At 34.0% G+C, this 21,332-nt stretch overlaps 1 protein-coding gene across 1 annotated transcript; it reads right to left on the bottom strand.

Moving 5' to 3' along the window:
* Positions 1–17,277: 17,277 nt before the first annotated feature.
* On the bottom strand, positions 17,278–20,815 carry LOC106673976 (WD repeat-containing protein 78-like). Its single transcript, XM_014406386.2, has 7 exons — positions 20,756–20,815; positions 20,525–20,670; positions 20,284–20,468; positions 17,799–17,981; positions 17,573–17,746; positions 17,443–17,520; positions 17,278–17,379 (listed from the first exon to the last, which is right to left on the bottom strand). Exons 2-7 carry the CDS (start codon positions 20,607–20,609, stop codon positions 17,278–17,280), a joined length of 807 nt encoding a protein of 268 aa, XP_014261872.1. The 5' UTR covers positions 20,610–20,670; positions 20,756–20,815.
* Between the last annotated feature and the right edge of the window lie 517 nt (positions 20,816–21,332).

Here is a 21,332-nt window from a genome sequence, read left to right on the forward strand (position 1 = left end):
AATAAAATAATGTGTTTGCTCAAAAAAAATAAATAAATAAATAAAAATAAAAAATCGACTAGTTTGCTACACATTATGAGATACTTTCCACACAAAATTAACCAACAAACAAGAAACAACTTTTCGCACAATTTATTTTTAATGCTGCCCCCATTACTTTGCTTGAAAAATATTCGATTCAAAATTTTATTTACATGTTTAATACTTATTAATGTAGAAATATATTGTTTTACTTTAATTTTGTTGCTTAATAATTCAAGATAATTCAAGATAATACAATTCTCAGTGGTTCGACGTATTTATGGACTTCTTCTTTGATTGCCGATCAATATATAAAAACTAATAATATTTACTAAACGATTAAATTTTTTGGTTTTTCCGACATTGCATAATTTTAATTAAACTGTGGAAAAAAATCAATCTGCAATATGTTCCTACTCTGATATTTTTACAAACTTCAACATTTTTGTTCATTAATAAAGTGCATAACATCTTATTCTAGCTATTCTTCTTTCACACAAATCTGAACTATTATTTAGCTTATAGACATACTGATTCAGATATCGTGAGATACGGTCGGTTATAGACATACATTTTTACTATTGGTAATGTGCTGATTCCACAAAACCTGGGCGATTTTAAATACTAATCAATTTTTCAGCAGATAACATCTTTATGTTCTATCTACCAGTGAATAACAAATTATAATTTATAATGATTATTTGGAGATCGTGAGATGCGGTCAGGAGCGATGTAGGTTTAGAAAAACATTTTCTTTATCGGGCCAACGTTTCGATCTTTATTGAGATCATCTTCAGGGCCTGGGATTTACAAACATTTTTCAAAGTTAACAAATACATGTAGGATGTGGAAAAAAGTGAATTTGTACAATGCAAAATATATATATATATATTTTTTTAAATTTAATTTTTTTATATTCAATCAAAGTATTTCTACTCTCTCAAAGTGTTTGTCTTCTGAGTAATTGTGCCATTCTTGCGTGCCGTGTTGAGAGTGCCAGTGAGATTTTGCTATTTTGTGTTTATATACGTTGGATTTTGAAAGGGTGGGGAAGGAAGTCGGTATAGAAAAGACATTTTTGTATAAGGCGTCGGCTTCTTTGAGGTGAAAAAAAGGAAACAATTTGTTGGTAATGGTTCGGCCAGATTATGCTTTCAGGATTATATAGAAAGGTATAAATAGGAAAAGGAAAGCTAAATTGTTGGACAATTAGACCATGAAAAATATTTGATGTGTGGAATGTAATGTATGATATATATTTGTTATCTATATTGAATTTGATTATTGATATTGACATAGCTGCGACTGAGTTTACATGTGTCCGTTCTGTAATTGATGCTGTGTTTATCTCTGTTGATGAACCATTTCTAAAAAGTTACGTTTATGTTTGTTTTGATCTGTGTATAATAATTTGGATTGATGAAGTCGAAATTGTGTTTGTTTTCAAAATGGTGGGTAGCCAGTGCTGTAGGATTTTGCTTGGATCATTTGCTATCATACTTGCTTTACTCTCTTGTCCAGATATTGGGATGTAAGACCGATGTAAGTTGCAGGACAGTTTAAACAATTGATTTTGGAGATTACGTAATCTTTTTTTTCTATTTGATATATAGAGGTGTTCAGCTACTCGTATTACAAACTTTGCCCGTAGATTCTACAGTAAAAATGGAACCAAAAAGTCCTAATTAACTACAATCCGAATCTCAGCAGTTTCGGAGTTATTCCACTTTTTTTGATTTTTTAAGATTTCACAACCTGGCTTCAAATAAACAATGAAAACTCCAAAACTAAAAGGTTTTGGACAAATCCATTAAAAACTACGTTAAATTTACAACAAGATGTGATCAATACTAAAATTGTAAACTTTCGTGAAATAAGTGTTTGAACTTTGAAACTTCTAAAAGAACTTAGAAAAATATATTTTTTTTAGTTGAAAAACTTACAATGTTGATTCTAAACTATTATTTCGAAACTTAGAGACCAGCAAATTTCAGAAAACGTACTCCATTTAATACCCTTTTTAGTGGTGTAATTTCTTTTTAAATTACTTTCTCCTATATGAAGGAATAGATGGAGGAAAGGAAAAAAACCGTGGCTGATGGATTGGAAGGTGGAAAATAAAAAACTTACAGAAATATTAAATGCATTTATTAAACTTTTTTTAAATTTGGGTTCGAAACCGAAAAGGTGCAAGTGTTTACTTATTTACCAACACGACTGGGATTGATTAAAAAATTATTGTATTATTATTTTCCGGTATAAAAGGGTTTTAAGATTCAAAATTTTTAGTTATCTAAGTGATATTTTGTTATCACTACAGCTACTTTTTCTAATGAAGCTGATATACATCTTATGTATGGGGTTTGCAGGTTTAAAATACATTGCGATTGCGGAGGGTGGAGAGCATTTCGAATTAAAATTGAAAAACATTTAATAAATTTATTCAAAATTTCCTTAAGTTTTTATTTTTTTATTATTATTTCTTATTATTTATTCTTATTATTTTTTATTATTATCTTTTCACCTTACCAATACTTCAACCACGGTTTTTTTATTTTCCTTCATCAATTTCTTCCTCTTTGAAAAAAGTAATTAAAAATGTGTAGAGATTAGTGACCGTGAATTAGTGATTCGATAGTTATTCAGATATCGTGAGATGCGGTCGGGTGTGATGTAGGTTTCAGAAAAACATTTTCTTTATCGTGCCAACGTTTCGATCTTTTATTGAGATCATCTTCAGGGCTCAATGTGTTTGTCTTCTGTGTAACTGTGCCATCCTTGCGTGTCGTGTTGAGAGTGCCAGTGAGATTTTGCTGTTTTATTGATAGCACATGCTTCGAATAACTATGTAATTAAAAATGCAATTGCACCAATAAAAAGGATATTAAATGGAGTACGTTTCTGAAATTTTCTGGTTTCTAGGTTTGGAAATAGTAGTTTAGAATCACTATAGTAAGTTTGTCAACATTGAATAAAAAATTAGTTTTCATAATTCTCGCTACTAAAACGCTTATTTATATAGTTAGTGTTGATCCACATCTTATTGGATATTTAAGTTTTCAATGGTATCAACGGATTTGTCAAAATTTTTGGAATTAACATTTCTTCTTTGAAGCAAGGTCGTGAAATCAGAAAAAATCAGAAAATGTAAAATAACTCCGAAAATGTTGAGATTCGGAGAATAGTTAATAAGAACTTTTTGGTTCGTTTTTGAATGTAGAATCTACTGGAAAAGTTTGTAACACGAGTAGCCAAACACCTGGTATATAAATATACAATGCTTCTTTTATTCCTTTCGTATAATATCTCTTGTGCACATGGTTGTATTGTTTGGATAATGGATGGTTTGGAGCTTAGACTTTCAACACATCGAGTTAATTTTTTGATAATTCAGTTTCATCAGTAACAAATGTCAAATATAAAGGAGTATCAGTCCGGATTATTGGGCGATGACATTAGAAAATTTATTTTTTCAATAATAATTTATATTTTATTAGGTTTCGTGGTCCGATTGACCAAATAAATTCTTTTCAATTAATTAATCTTTAAGTAAGGTATTGGTTGAGATAAAAAAGACAGTGTCACAAATTCGAACCCACGACCTACGGCTAAATACGCCGCTGCTCTACCACTTGAGCTATTGTGTCTTCGATCCACTTTTATCTCAACCAATACCTTACTTAAAGATTAATTAATTGAAAATAATTTATTTGATCAATCGGACCACGAAACCTAATAAATGTAATAAGTAAAATGAAGTATATCTTTACAAAAGCTCTCCTTAGCCATTTCATTTGTCGCGGAAAATCCTGATTACACGACATTTGAAAAAATGGCAAAAAGGAGGGAAAATTCAAAAGGTGGGGTTGAAATGGTAAGTTAGTGTCCGAGAGGTGTGAAGTCACGATAGTTCATGTGGTACAGCAACAGCGATTAGCCAAAAGTCGAAAATATCAGAAGTGAACATTAATCACTAAACCCTTATCTCATAGCTCGGAAAATTTTCAGAAGCTCTTTGAATTGTTGAAAGTGAGAGACAATGCCAAGACATAGACCTATACGTAAAAAAGCTCCTAATGGTGGATTTTTAGATTGTGCGAGAGGAAATAAACGGGTTCTAGGAATATACTTGTTTTATTTTTATCAGTGTTTACATTGGGTGATAAATGGAATCCATATAAGATCACAAAACTATAATATTATAAATTAATATATAAAATAATAAAGCAAAAGCTATTAACCATTAAAATATAGACGTTTCAAATAGTCAAATAATGTGTATATTGTTTTTTTCTTAAAACACTTTTATTAATTTACGTAGGTGAACCGGAGAGAAAATTTTCCGAGTTGTGAGATAAGGGTTTATGTGTGGTGATTAGTGACCGTTAATCGATAATCATTCAGAAATCGTGAGATGCGATCTGGTGGGATAGTCCTAAATGTATTTGTTAAATGAAAACAATGTTTGTAAATCGCAGGCCCTGAAGATGATCTCAATAAAAATCGAAACGTTGGCACGATAAAGAAAATGTTTTTATGAAACCTATCACACCAGACCGCATCTCACGATTTCTGAATAATAAGGGTTTATGTTTAGTGATTAACGTTTACTTCTGATATTTCATTCTCCCAAATGTTTGAGTAATTAATAGACTATCCGATCAACTCGGCTCCAAGTTGTACGGTAGGAGGTACAACTGGTATGGTCGTTGAATTTCGAAAGGAGAGTGTTCAGGGGCATTGAAGGCGTGGGTGGGATTTCAGTACGGTAAATCTTGCCCACTCCCAACTTGCCCAAGGCGGTGGCTTAAACTACAGTTAGGCCACTCTCCGGCCCTCCCCGCAAACTGGCAGCTCCTTCCTACAAACGCTCACCGACAACTTGGCGAAGCCCGGCGCGAAGTTTTTCAATATCATACAAGCAGTGTGACTACTTCTGTAAACATGCCCGACGATTTAGTACAGTTCGTTACATACACCTTAGACTCCGCCATCATCTATTTCTTTCCAAATTGCTAAGTTCGTTCTCCGACAATGTGAAAGCGGCTACCGCCTTTACTTAACCTCCTACTTTATTTATTACTCCCACCTTGTAAAACTTTTACCAATTACTTTCTCAATCTCTGTTTTCCAGTAGCTGCGAATAACTTGAAATAGGAACTTAATTTTATATTGGAATATTTAAAAACATATATAATTATCATTTTTATGTTGAAAAAAAGATGAGGGATGAAGCAGGTGAACGAAAGTACTTAAACATACACTAGCAAAGATCTAGAACGGAACTGAGACAAATTCATCGATATTTACGATGGTTTATATTTTAACTCTTAGTTAAGGACTAGATACCAAAAAAAAAAAATATATATAACCAAATAGTAATTGTTAAACATATAGATTACAAGTTCGAAGGGACTGGTTACTTAGTGGTTAAGACGTTACACAGGCTACCAGGCTTCAAATTCCGAGATAGCCCTTGAACTTTCAAAACTTCTTAAAATGGTTTTTGTCCCCTTTATTGCCCATCGGGTAGTTGAACTCTCACCCTTTCTGTATGACAGAATTCTACCTTTTTATCAGTTTGGAAGTATAGTTTTAAGTACAACTAAATTGAAAATAAACAAAATTCTTGACCATATCGAGCTCTATCTTGAGGAAGAAACTTAATGTTTTTATTCTTACTAGCATCAACCGTAATGTATTTTTAATATAAAATTTAAAATGTAATATGTTTCTCATTTTATGTACCATTCCTCTTTTGTTCATTCATAAAAAAATATCTATGATAGAGAAATACATGTACCTGAGATTTAGTGTTAACTTATGAAAAAGTGAAACCAAAGGATGACCGATGAGGGTCACTAGACTTTGGTCGCAAGACGGTTTTTGTTTTTTAGAATATTTTTTAGTATATAGATTCATTTTCACCTTCACTTAAAAAACAACAAAAAACACGTGCAATAAATTGAATTTTCCTAACAACTGGGTTAAGTACGTATTTGTATTTTTGTGATGTATTTATATAAGATGTGTTATGTAACTCTGTTCATGTAAATTTTGTTTTTTTAATAAATTAGGCTCTGATGATGACGGAACATTCGCCGAAAGCTTGGGGAAACCCAATAGTGATGTTCTTTATTCATCTGTAATTACCTCAAGAAGATCCAATACATCATCAATTTCGTTTAGCTTTACTAAAATATCAACCCTTTGTTAATTAACATTAATAAACATTTCTTATGTCGAAAGAAATTATACGTCTTGTTTTGCGTTATAACTTCTTAAATTATCTACCAATTGTACGTATGTTGTGTTGTTTTGTATCACATGCCTGTTTTGTATGTGCTAGTAATGCTTTTTTGTTAATTTTTAGCCATAGTTTGTTGAGCTTTATCAAAATAATGATTTCTGTACGTATTTCTTCAAATAAGAATTCATTCTTGCGATTATTATTATTATTATTATGTAAATTACGGGGAGGGTCTGTCTAAGTGGTACGGTTATACACTGACAGGCAAGAAATTCCATCCAACTGATTTTTTGTTTGTTTTCTCGATAAAAGAAAATTCTGCTCTTAATTTGTCTCATTGTTTTTATCAATAAATATTTTTTTATGCTATGTTTTAAATTGAGAATATCAATTAGAGGTAAACACACTTAATCCTTAATCCAAAACAATGATACAGGATTTTTCAATGTTTAATTTGGACAGAACTTAAAATGTTTATTCAGTCTCATTTGAATTCTGAAGGAATAAACTGTTTTGTTTTCATCTCTTTTTTCTTAATTTTAATTTTTAAACTTAAAAACGTCACTTAGTGCTGAGGATGTTGCGCGGTGTGGCACTTATTGATGATGGACGTTCGATCAGGTTGCGGCTATTACCATCGAAACACTGCGAGACGCCGTTAAACGTTTTCGAGAAACCAGGTCCTACCATGGAAGGCCTGATTCTGGACGCCCTAGGGTAACAAAACCACAGGATGACCAATTTTTGACTTTGAGAATTTTTCGAATCGGGCATCTTACTGTTGTTCAAGCGATACATCATCTCCAGGAAATTCTAGGTGTCCAAATTTTGTGAACGCACTGCTCAAAGAAGATTAAATCAGTATGGACTTTTGGCTTTTCGCCCTGTAAAAGGCCCGAATTGACCAGAAAACACAGAGTTGCACAGCCCACATTTGCTCGAGAACACAGCCATTGGTCTTTGGAGATTGGTCTGCAGTACTTTTCACAGATGAGTGTAGATTTGCTCTACGACTTCCAGATGGGCTTGAAAGAGTTTGGAGAAGGCGAAATGAAAGGTTCGAAGCCGGTAATTTTTCCCAGAGCCAACGTTTTCAACGTAGCTCAATAATGGTATGAGCGGAATTTTCAATGGATAGTCGCACAGATTTGGTTGTTGTTCATGACGGCCTTTGACGGCCACTCGCTATGTGGATGAAATTTTGTAACATCATGCTTTGCCTATCCTCGATGAAATCAGCGACAATCCTATTTTAATGCACGATAATAGGGGTATTCACGATCTTTGTGTTAACCCTGTTAACTCTGTTAGGTCCCGTTAGATCGAGAAAAATGATGACGTAGACTTGTAAGAATCGACTAGTTAACATTGCTCGATCTAACAGACCAGGGCCAACGTTAGATGTTAGATCGAAAATGTAGTCACATTGCTATCCGTTAGGACGTATGTAACCGACATGGCAGCCATAAATTTAACAGCTGTTTTTTACACGTATTTTTATTTTTTAACAAGCATTAATTAAATCAGACGAATACATTTCTTTTGTTAATTTCTAACCTGCACATATACCCCATTCATAATAGATACATAGATAGCATTTTAAGTGAAAGAGTAGATTAAATTTCCTTTTTTATTAACTTCTGGCATCTTACAATTTAACACAAAAGAAAAGCCTTCAAGGACTGTCATAGCTTTATTTTTGATTCTACCAATTGCCAGGCGCAGCATTGCGGAAAAGTTAACGATTAACATGCTAAGAAAAGAAAGGGGCATTCACGGTGTTACTGGACATTTCTCTATTCGAGTTAACACGAGTTAAAATCTTACAAACATCGTGAATACCTCTAATGACGTGTCCAAATGACATTCGCATAGTACAAACGTACCTTCAACAGCATAACATCCGGGCCTTAGCCTGGCCAGACGTTCTCCATAGTTGAAACCCATCGGACATTTATGGGATAACCTCAAAAGACGTTTTATCGTCGTGTTTAAACGTAGAATGACAACTTATTAGCCGAAACTATATTATGATCTATTAATGACTTAATGAGCCGATTTGATTGATTGCCAAGAGCCAACAACAATTGAAATGTAGTTAAGTCTGAAAAAATATAAAATAACGTTACATTCAGCTAGGTACTTACTAGAAGAAAATACGTTATTGCTCAAACGACAGATGACGGCTTTGTATGCATAATGAAGAGTAACGTGCTTTATCTTTATGAGTTGATTTTCCAATTTTGTTTTGATAGTACTCTGATAAGAGGGAGCTATAAATAATTAATTCCGCTAAATAAATTTCCAGGGCTGTATTAGGGCCACGGGTAATTTATTATTGAATCTCTTCCACCAGCCAGCAGCCCCCCCCCCCAAACCATTTCTTTCTCTTTTTCTTTCTCTTTTTATATTTTGTTACGCAGAGACATTTGTAATTCAGAATGCCCGCTCGCACTCGTCTTCAACCTTGCGAATAAATCAACTCGAATTTATTTACGAACCACGGTCGGGTATTAAATTGTGGTAGATTTCCCTGTTTCAAATTTTTATCGTCTCTCCCCGACCCGATGAAAGGGGATATTTTTTCCAACTTGTTTTATTACACGGCGTAAGGGAATAATTTAAGCAGACAAAATGGAAAGACAGTTAGTTAGATATGAATTTTTACCTTTTTCCTGTTTTTTGATTTTTTGAAATTAAAAATTTAATAACAAAAATGTACACAATTAGTATCAACAGTTGTCTCTTTTACCTTACTTAGTTTACCATCACATTAAAACATTACCCACTGGATTAATAGATAAACATATAAATAATACTTTGTTATATACAAAACACTGTGAATTCTTATATTTGTTAATTAATCAATACATGATTAATAAATAATACATTTTTATTTTATTGATTGAGCAAAAAGAAAGTTTAGTTAAAATGAAAATACCGTAAAAAAAATTAAGAAAAATGAAATTGGTGGTGGGTAAACAACATTAAATATAAATTCTTATAACCCTTGGTAAATTTTGATAGTGACAGCTTACTGAAAACAATGAACCAAGTCATAATGGAAAGAACAATTTAAAATATTTAATACAACGACAAACAAAACGTTAGAAAAAATTGCTTTTTAACGCTTGGGGTTTTGAGTAATTCCAAAAAACTGATTGAATTGTTTTAATCAATAGTAACACTTATCCTGAAAAACCAACATACTGACTTTTAGTTTTTAGATTGTTCAACAACTACGAATATCGTAAAAATGTTAAGTACATAACAAAAAGAAATTAGAGATGATTCTGATCTTTTAAAAATATGAACAAAATTTCCATCAGGAGAAATCGCACTTTAATGTTTGTATATGTATATATGTGTATATGTACATATGCGTATATGTATATATGCATATATACGTTATATGTATATAGGTATATATGTTATGTATATATGTATATACGTATGTACGTGTATACGTATATATGTATATATAAATATAGCTATAAACGTATATATGTATATATAAATATAGCTATATACGTATATACGTATATATGTATATATGTATATATATGTATACATATATGTATATACGTATATATGTATACGTATATATACGTATATATGTATACGTATATATACGTATATATGTATACGTATATATACGTATATATGTGTGTATACGTATACGTGTATACGTGTATATGTGTGTACATGTGTTTTCATATGTGTACATGTGTGTATACGCGTGTATACGTGTACATATATGTGTACATGTTTACATGTGGGTATATGCGTGTATACGTGTACATGTGTGTATATGCGTATATACGTGTACATGTGTATATATGTGTATACATGTGTACACACGTGTATATGTGTACACATGCGTATATATGTGTGTACATGTGTACATACGTGTATATATATGTATAAATGTAATAACAATAATTAGATATCATAAGTATTAATAATATGCCTGAAGGGCAAAATTAGAACAATTACCTTTCTTCGTCAAAAAGGAATAAATAGCAAAAAATGAAACTCTAAAACAAAATGGGCCACACAACATGTCAATGAAAATTAAAGTGGATACAAATCTGATTAAGCTGGTTTTCAGCTGTTTTTTTTGTTTAATTTTCCTTCCAATGCCAAAGCTAGAACTGAACTATGCGTCCTCGCTTGCCTTCCTCTACCATGGAGGGGAGAGCCTGGACATACTTTGTTGTTATAAAGTGGTTAGGACAGCGGTGTATTGAGCCGAAGGTCGTGGGTTCGAATCCCACTCGTTACACTAATTTTTCGTCTCGACCAAAAACCTTAGATGAAAAGAATAATTCATTGGAATTTATAATAATAAAATAAAACCAACAATTTAAAATAAATAGAAACAATTTGAAAATATATTAACATTATATAATTATCAATTATTAATTGTAATTAAATTCAATATTAATTATATTAATGATACAACACTTAATTTTTCTTAAGCTGACATTAAATATATCTGTATTTTTGAACTAGTTGAACAATTTGTTGTTCTTGGTATAAAACTGAATTTGGCATAATAAGTTCTACAGCAATCGATGGAAAATGTTATTTGACTTCTGGAATAATAAGATGAAACATGAAATTTAATTCTATTAGGCAGCAATGGGAAATCTGTTAAGGAATTTATATAACGATATAAAATCAAAGAGATTTCTTCTGTACAAAACAGTCGTCAATGTCAGAGATATCGTTCATATACATTTTAAACAGAAAAGGCCCTAAGTGCGAACCTTGAAGAACTCCAGAAATTGCTAGAAAACTATGTGACAATACTGATTTTAATTTCACTTTAAGCATTCTATTTCCTAAATAGGACGCAAACCAACGTAATAAGTTACCATGTATGCCTAATTTTTTTAATTTCTATAGTAGAATCGTATGATCAATATTATGAAAAGCTTTTGACAAGTCAGTTTAAAGAAACAGAAATACAATAACACTTCTTTTTCTTTATCCCCTTTTCTGTTGGAAGGAGCTATCTTTCTTATTTAAATTGCGATTTTGGGCATTGCAGTTTATTATTCCGCAATTTATTTTTTCTTCTATTTATTTTTCCGCTCCAGCAGCCTCAAAAATTCCTGAAAAAAGAAAGAAATCTTGCACACACAACTCTCATTCAAACATTCAATGGTATAACAATTTGGGAAAAGGCCTAAATGTCATTATAAATTCCGATAAATTCGACCAAAATATGTTTTACTGTCAGAATGATACGTTCTCCACTTCGAGGGCATGTTGGAAGGTTGTTGCCTATTAAAAGCCTATTATGGATAAGCCTGATGTGACCTATTCGCAATCTAGAGAGAATCACAGGTTCTTTCCTTTTTTAAAAACGATAGTTCCTACTCACAGTAAGTTGTTTTCCAACGATACGAATTTCGTGCCCTTAGCTCATCGTCAGGTTGATTAATTCTTTTAATATTACCTCCACTTACTTAAAATCTGTTAGTAATGACGATGAGCTAAGGGCTCGAAATCCGGATCGTTGGAAAACAACTTACTGTGAGTAGGAACTATCTTTTTAGGAAAAGGATTGAAGACCGCACTCACTCCATCATTCACCATTTCTATCGCAAGTTCTTTTCTCTGAAGTTCCTCAGTTGGCCATTTATGTACAACTGGCTTAATTTCTTTCATATTATTCTACTTTCGTTTGATAATGTTTTTAACATAAGCGACTATATCATCTGAGCAGAGAAGAAATTTATCTCTTCTTTGTGGTTGGTTTGCAGTATTCCTCGCTGTTGATCAGCTTTTTCATTTCCAGAAATGCCGACATGACTAGGAACCCAAACGAATACCACATGTTTGTTAAGTGCATTGATTTGATAGGGATATATGTGAATTTTTAACATGTATGGGTCAACTTACTAGAAATTATTTTTGATGGCTTCGAGACCGCTCTTCGAATCAGAGCAAATAATGGCATAACAAATTCCTTGCAATTCGTTTATAATGTTTGATGATCTTCTGATTCATGAAGTTCAGCTGTGTACATGATAGCCTCATTCGATAGAGACCAGCTGAGATTGTACTCATCAGTTAATATCCCACACCCTACACCAATTTTTGGACCCATCGGCATAAAAAAACTTTATAATCATCAGAGAAGTATTGTATTTGTTCAATGAGGCCAGATCTTCGACAATTGTGGCAGTAGATAATGACAACGGTGTAATATCTAGTTATAGCAGGAACAGACTGCGAATCCTAACAGGATTCCTGACAGGACACTGTAGATTAAATGGACATTTAAAGAAAATTAGAATAACCCAAAATGGCACATGTAGATTCTGCAAAGAAGCAGAAGAGACACCAACACACTTACTAACAAACTGCGGAGCTACACTAGCCCGCAGGAGGAAGTGTTTTGGGATGTACAATGTGACCATAAAAGAACTACAACCACTGAAACCGGGCCTATTAATCAAGTTTCTTGATGAAATAGGACTCACCGATGTGCTTTAAGCAGAGCACAGGGGATACAATAGCTCTTAAAGGGCGCAGTATACCATACCCTGAATTATTACATCTATCTATCTAATATCTAGTTATTTAAAACCTTCGACCCTCGGCAAGGTATTCCCTCATAATTTCAACATTTCAGTATCGCGGATTCCCAAAGGTCTCGTCCTAGTTCTTAGGAACGAATACATATCTTGGTGAGGGTTACAGAAAACTGAAGGAAATAGAGGATGGAAAGGCTTAGACCAAAGCCTAGCAACAAACCTAAGAATTGCCTCCTCCCTGAAAAGATCCGGAGGAATGGCACAGTCATCATTGCAGAGACTATATAAAGGTTTTTTTTTTTGACAGGGGAATCCAACAGCTTGGCCATTTCAGCCCCGAACCACTAGCAAAATATCGCTACACACTCGATACACACACACACACACACACACGCACACGCACGCGCACGCACACACACGCACACACACACACACACACACACAAACGATCACATCAATAAATACATTCATACCTATTTACATTGATCGCACTCATATTGTATAGTAGATGGAGTGAGTACTGGATATTCCTCCATCTACCTGTTCCCTACAATAGACTATTCTAATTTGTGGTCGTTGGGGTACTTTAAATGTTTTCCGCCGTAGACCCAAGTCACTCACGCAACATGAGGGGCGATCGAGATGCTACTTCATTTACCATCGGCCATCTCCATTCACACCAACATACATTGATCACACATACTGTTTGGAAGATGGAGTACTCGATATTCCTCCATCTACCTGTTCACTACAATAACCTAATCTAAATTGGGGTCGATGGGGTATTTTATAAAATTTCCGCTATAGGCCGAAGTCTTACACACAACCTGAGAGGCGATGGAGAAGCTACTTAGCCATCAGCCCCTCCCCATTCAAACCAATAAATACATTCACTCATACAAGACACAGAAACACAAAACACATAACTTAACTTCTATATACAACAAAAAATTCCCAATTCCCTTAAAAAGCGGAATACAAGTCCCTGAAACTCGTTGTGAAACAAGCTGTGTCCGAGAACCCTCTTTAAATCTGGCGGCATGCCTACTCGCGCCCTGAAGGGAGCCAAGGCACGACACGTTTTGACTATATGGGACACATCGAGCAACCTTTCTCTGTATAACGGACACCTGGGGGGATTGACCCACCAGCATGTGTCAACCGAGTATGGCCTATTCTTAATCTGGCAAGAACTATTCCTTCTTTACTGCTCAGATCCTCGGGGGGCCATCTGCAGGTCGTGCACTTAACACGAAGGAGCCTCTCGGATGACCGTCCCCACTGACGCTACCATTTATCCCTAAACGGCTTGTTCTAAACGCCCCTGTTGCCATCCTCATTCCTTGGAAATAAATCCTATAAAGCGGTTTTAAAGTCGATATTCGCGCTGAAGGGTAACTTGCTGCTCCATATCTAAACTGCTCCTAAATACACGCTGAATATTTTTAAAAGAATGTCTATTCCCTCCCCAATCCCCAATTATAATTACCGAGGAATCTCATCAGACCTTGTATTTTCCTTCCTGAATTAGACAATTGGGCTATTTGAGGTTTCCATCGAATGTCTTTTTTGAAAGAAACGCCCTATAATCATGAAATATAAGTAAGTTTGTTAACGTAGATCTTTGCGAATGGAAACCATGTTGACATGGATTAATAACATTTTTAAATATTGGGTTTAAGTTATTTAATATGATACTTTCAAAAACTTTGCCTACAGCAGGCTGTATGCAAATTGGTCCATAATTAAAAATATTACTTTTATAACCACTTTAAAAAACCGGAACTCTATAACTAGTTTTAAGTACATGAGGAAAAATTCCTGTTGATAGGGATTTACTAAAAAACTAAACTCTATCAAAAAATGGTAGTTTCACCAAATTAAATAAAGCATTTATTTAACATATAAATGTACATAATTATAAGTGATTTTTATCTTTAGTCCAATGTAAAATTGAGGATGTTTATTTTTTTTGCTATGGGAGTTTCGTTATTTTTCTGACCTCCACTTCAAGTAGAATTATCGTCTAAACATCGTAAAAAGTGTTTCTCCTGAACGGTAAAAATATTTTACGCCCACATTCGTTATTCCTGTGTTACAAATGTGCACATCTGCGTGTGAAAAACCGTTTCAGTTCATTAGAAGCGATAACCGGCGTTGTTTCATCGTCGGCTCGCAAAACCAAATAAAGGCAAAGCCCCCATCCTTCACAGTAAACGCGCTTCCATATCAAACTATCCAAGTTGGGGAAACATCCCTCTGGGCAATCAAAGGGAATAAATATCCTCTCTAAACATCGAGCACGTACCTAGAACAACACAAGGGCCGTGGACTTGTCTTTTATTAGGCCATGATATTCCGGAAAGTTTAATGCCTTCTTCGTATCCTGAAAACCCTGTTTGAATTAAATTTTAATTTAAAATTATAACGGCGGAGTAATTTTTACAAAACTAACTTATAATTGTATAAAAACACCAAACAACACCTTTTGAATATACTTCATTTTGGTGTTTTACAGACATACATATCCATGCCATTCGTTCACGGCCTATCACATAAATTAAACAAATTTCTCTCTTCTGATAACTTTAAAACATCCTTTAAAAACTATAAAACAATTCTCACTCTTTTTCCCAAAATTAAAGATCCCACACCAGTAACAAATATGTCTGACGTAATTTACAAAATCAATTGAATAAATTGACCGGCAACATACTTCGGTATTACAACCCAATATCTGGATAAGAGAGTAAAGCAACATATCTATGATTGCAAAAAACCCAAGCAAAATCCTACAGCACTGGCTACCTACCATTTTGAACACAAACACAATTTCGACTTCAACAATCCTTAAATATTACGCACAGAACAAAACAAACATAAACGTAACTTTTTAGAAATGGTTTACATCAACAGAGATCAACACAGCATCAATTACAGAACAGACACATGTAAACCCAGCCGCAGATATAATTAATAGAATTAATAATATTATTAATCAAATTCAATATCAATAACATATATACCACACAAAACATATAATACAGCATATAAAGCAATCATTACATTCCACACATCAAACATTTCTACATAAGACGTATTCACGATCTTTGTGTTAACCCTGTTAAGTCTGTTAGGTCCTGTTAGATCGAGAAGAATGATGGCGTAAACTTGTTAGAATCTGCTAGTTAATATTGCTCTATCTAACAGGCCAGCGCCAATGTTAGATGTTAGGTTGAAAATGTAGTCACATTTCTATCCGTTAGGGCGTAGGTAACCAACATGGCAGCCATGAATCTAACAGCTGTTTTTTGTTTACACGTATTTTTATTCTCAAATTCGCATTAATTAAAACAGACCAATACATTTCTTTTGTTAATTTCTTACCTGTCCTTATATTCTCATAGATATCCTACAAAGTTATAGGCTGTTAGACGTTAATATACAAGGTAGGTATGCCGTCACGAATTGACGCATGTCATTTGTTAATATTTTTCGAGTGCATAGATAGCATTTTGAGTGAAAGAGTTGATTAATTTTTTTTATTAACTTCTGACATCTTACAATTTAGCGCAAAAGAAAACCAAACCAAACAACAACAAGCCTTCAAAGACTGTTATAGCTTTATACTCGGTTCTCCCAATCGTCACACGCAGCATGGCGGAAAAATTAACGTTTAACATGCTAAGAAAAGAAGAGGGCTTTCACAGCTCAAAGATGAAACACGTTTGAATAACTGAACAATTCGCGAGTGAAGACAGACCCAATAAGAGACCATATGCCGGTTCAGCATATAATGACATATCTTCTAAATCTTGTTGGTATAACATAAAAGAAGATTTACTTAGCCTTACAATGGTTGTAATTCCTTGAATCTGGTAAAAATCGAGACATCAATCGGTGAAAAAAATTCCCATATCTGATCCAGCACAAAAGTCCATTTTTTCCGCAAATTTGAATTTAAAAGGCCCAAAACGAATAAGAGTTTAAATAATTGGCCCATTTTATTAAAAGCGTATGTTTGTATATGAGTTGATTAATTTTCCTTTTTTATTAACTTCTGGCATCGTACAATTGAGTACAAAAGAAAATCCAAAACAAACAACAACAAGTCTTCAAGGACTGTTATATTAATTTAAACAATGTTTATAAATCCCAGGCCCTGAAGATGATCTCATTAAAGACCGAAACGTTGGCACGGCAAAGAAAATGTTTTTCTGACCGACATCAGACCGCATCTCACGATTTCCAAATAATCATTAATTAACGGTCACTAAATTCCACACGTTTTACAGAAATTATATGAAATCAATAAAACTTATAAACTACTTATTACTATAAATTATCAGACCAGTAATAACAAGATTACATTTGAGTGTACAAAAAATAACTATATAATAAATAACTTATTTTATTTAAAAAACATTACATCGTTTGAAAAATTAGTTATTTTATTTAATTATCTTTAGAGACTTGACCGAGGATATCATCAATTTGTTTGAGAAGAGCTTTATTTTCGCTGAGCATCTTGGTGAAGGCTCCGTGTAAATGGTTGATCTATTGTTAAAAAAAACTCGATGTTATAACCCACCAAAAATCAAATTTTTATTCACAACTAACCTGAAGGTATGGCGGATGTGGCATATCGTTCAGTCGGTATGTTGTCACCGTCCCATCCGACATCCCAACGTGAAGAGACTGTAAAAATAAATGTATAATTTTGTTTAATATATTTTACGAAGTCTCTTACCGTCCCGTTTTTAATAAAAGCCGCCGTTGTGAAATACGCTTCTTCGCTTCGTTCTTCTCTATTCATAGGATCAAGAATGCTTCTACTTATATCCCATAGAGAAAATTCTTCTTTGCTGAGAATCACCAGGCAACTCGAATGGCTCGGGGACCAAAGCGCGCATAATATGGCACTCTAATAAAACATTTATTATATTTTGTTCCTTTTAATTTACTGTCGAGATTACCAGCAAAGTAGTGCGAAGAGTTATCACTGGCTCGTTGATCCCCTTCACCCAGATTTTCGTCGTGAAGTCCGTCCCATGGCTCAGGAACACAAGAGAAGTAAACGGAGAATGCTTCATACCCAAAACCGGGCCGCAATGAGCTGGAAGGATTTCCATGTCGCCCAGAACTTCTCTCGTTTTACACTGATAAAAATCAATATTACGTCATTAGCAACTTTTTCTCACATTTATTAAAATGTTATGATCGTTTAAAATTGAGGTCAATTAAAGAATTTAACAATTTTTATTTCATATTATTAATTATAAGTTCAAAGTTCTAATTTTGACAATGTATGTCGATAAGTGCATTAATTCTGTATAAATGTGTGAGTCAGTTTTTCGTAGGAATTCAGAAATTATGCCGAGGTTATTCCTTTTTTACAAATAACGATTTAAAGAAGAAAAATGTAACCGATCGATCTCTTTCTCTCTCTCTCTCTCTCTCTTTCTCTCTCTCTCTCTCTCTCCCACTCTCCCTCTCTCAAACTCAACCTCTCTCTCACTTTCCCTTTTTCTCTCCTAATCCGCCTCTCTCTTTTTGTCTCTTTCTTTTTTTTACTCTCTTCCCTTTCTCTGTCTCTCTCTCCCTTTTTCTCTTGTTTTTACTCTCTTCCCTTTCTCTGTCTCTCTGTCTCTCTCTCTCTCTCTCTCTCAATGTTTCTCTCTCCCTTTTTCTCTTTTTTTTCTCTCTTCCCTTTCTCTCACTCTCTATTTCACTCTCTCTCTCTCTCTCTCTCTCTCTCTCTCTCTCTCTCCCACTCTCCCTCTCTCCCACTCACGCTCTCTCCCACTCTCCCTCTCTCTCACTCCCTCACTTTCCCTTTTTCTCTCCTAATCCGCTTCTCTCTTTTTGTCCCTTTTTTTACTCTCTTCCCTTTCTCTCTCTCTCTCTCTCTCTCTCTCTCTCTCTCTCTCTCTCTCTCTCTCTCTCTCCCTTTTTCTCTTTTTTTACTCTCTTCCCTTTCTCTCATGCTCTATTTCACTCTCACTCTCTCTCTCTCTCTCTCTCTCTCTCTCTCTCTCCCACTCTCCCTCTCTCTCTCACTCCCTCACTTTCCATTTTTCTCTCCTAATCCGCTTCTCTCCCTTTTTCTCTTTTTTTACTCTCTTCCCTTTCTCTGTCTCTCTCTGTCTCTCTCTCTCACACTCTCTCTCTCTCTCTCTCTCTCTCTCTCTCTCTGTTTCTCTCTCCCTTTTTCTCTTTTTTTACTCTCTTCCCTTTCTCTCACTCTCTATTTCACTCTCTCTCTCTCTCCCTGCCTATCTCTCTTTCTCTCTCTGTATTTTTTCAGTTTCTGCCTCTCTTATTTTTCGCTGAAGGTCTTCGCGACATAAATTTCCCTATTGACCTAAATAGTGCCATAAATTGAATATTGAACTATATTCATTCGCTCAATCTCAATTTTTCCCTTTCACACTCTCGCTCTTTTCCTATAGAACGATTTTTAAGCTGCTTAATTATATTTGTAAACATTAAAAATCAAAGTTTTCCCACTCTGGTTATACTTTCTTCAAGAAGTCTAAGTATTATTTTAAATCTTTTTTTATTTTTATTTTATATAATCCATTTTGCATTATCTTATTATTGTGTTGGAGTTAATTGATTTATTCTTCTCCAACCAATTATTTGCTTATTTTTGGTTATCCATTTCGGCGCTCATCTGCTTTTTCCTTCCTATAAAAACTATTTCATAATAATAATCATAGTAATATAAATGTTTGTGTTAGTTTTAAGCCTATTTCTGCAGTTTAATTGAACCATTTACACTCTTGAGTGTTGTTAAGTACCAGTGATACCAATATAAACGTTAACTCATTTGCCTTTTACTTACTTTTAATATAATCTACAATTAATCTTTATGTAAGTTATTGGTTGAGATAAAAAAGTCATTCACATAATCGGGATTCGAACCCACGGCCTTCAGCTAAATACGCCGCTGCTCTACCACTTGAGCTATTGTGACTACGATCCACTCGGACACCAACTTCCCATCTCAACCTATAACCTTTCGAATTTTCCCTCCTTTTTGCTTTTTTCCAAAGTCACAACAGCTCAAGTGGTAGAGCAGCGGCGTAATTACCCGAAGGTCGTGGGTTCGAATCCCGCTCGTAATACTGACTTCTTTATCGTGCTAACGTTTCGATCATTGTTGAGATCATATTCAGGGCCTGGGATTTATAAACATTGTTTAAATTATTCAAATACATATAGGATAAGAAAAATGAAATTCTATCATTGTATAAATCCTAAAAATCTCCAAATAATCATTAACTAACGGTCTCTAAACGCCACACACTTATATTTAGAGTATATTTCAATAAAAATTTATGTCATCTATGCTTTACGTCTACAGTTTAAAAATTTGTATTAATGTTTCACTTATTGTACTCACCATATTTGAAACTTTTTGGTCATTAACTAACGTTTCATTAGAAAAATTTGTACCGTGAGTATGGATCCTTCATTCGTTGTAATATAATATGTCCTTGGATCTGTCGGGTGAAGTTCAATCGTGTGACAAATGTACTGTCTCCGTAGAAAGTTATGTTCCGCTTCATCCTGTCCGGTGTTAAGTCGCGTGCAATAGACGTCCTTGTGAGGCGTCCTCGTATAAGCCAGTTCAGCAAGTTCTGCGAGGACGATTATTTTACTAAAATAGCCGAAAAGACCATCAATTACGTTTTACTTTTATGATTCTGTCCCTCGGGGTCCCACAGTAGCACTTCGCCGCTGTGTCCGACGGTCATTAATCTTTCTGTGATCTTTCCCATTTCTTCATATTGGATCCAAACCGCGGCCCATTCTGGCTCCTTGACAACTCTGCTCGTCGCCCTGAGTGTAAGTAAAAATAGCCCTTTTACAATACATTTTCGTGTAGATATTATAAACTATATTTCTAGAAAAAAATCGAACCCACCGGAGTTATTGGCATCAATGACTTCTTAATGATTGCCCAGCTTGCTTCCGCGATACATATACTACAATTGTAACAATTAATTGTTTATAAAATGACATTGTGCCATTTGTAATTTTATAATATGATATAATACGATTTTTTTATGCTGGTTTTGGAATAATGAATTTTTCTATATACCGGGTGTCCTTTTTTACATTTATTCTAAACAAAGTAAGTAATCAACAAAAAATGAATTGTAACCGCTTTTATTTTACGTAAGTATTCTTATTTTAACTCTCTCTTGTATACAGTGTATCACAAGCATTTTTTTAAAAATGAAATACAACCCCGTGATTTTTGCAGGATATTCTTAAAAAGCTTAGTTATTTTTATGAAATATGAATGTTATATAATCTTAATCGATCAAGGACTTACGTCATTTTTTTAATAATAGTACTGAGGATCAATCTTTTTGACTTTTATTCTCCCCTTGACGGGGGAATTAATAGAGTATAATACGTCCATAGGACCAGAGATTTATGATGAAAACATAAATAGTGAAATGTTCATCTGGTTTTTGAAAGACATTTCCATGTTG

The sequence above is a fragment of the Cimex lectularius genome, unplaced genomic scaffold, assembly GCF_000648675.2.
Source record: "Cimex lectularius strain Harlan isolate CLEC.00 unplaced genomic scaffold, Clec_2.1 scaffold128, whole genome shotgun sequence".
In the NCBI taxonomy this organism is placed as follows: domain Eukaryota; kingdom Metazoa; phylum Arthropoda; class Insecta; order Hemiptera; family Cimicidae; genus Cimex; species Cimex lectularius.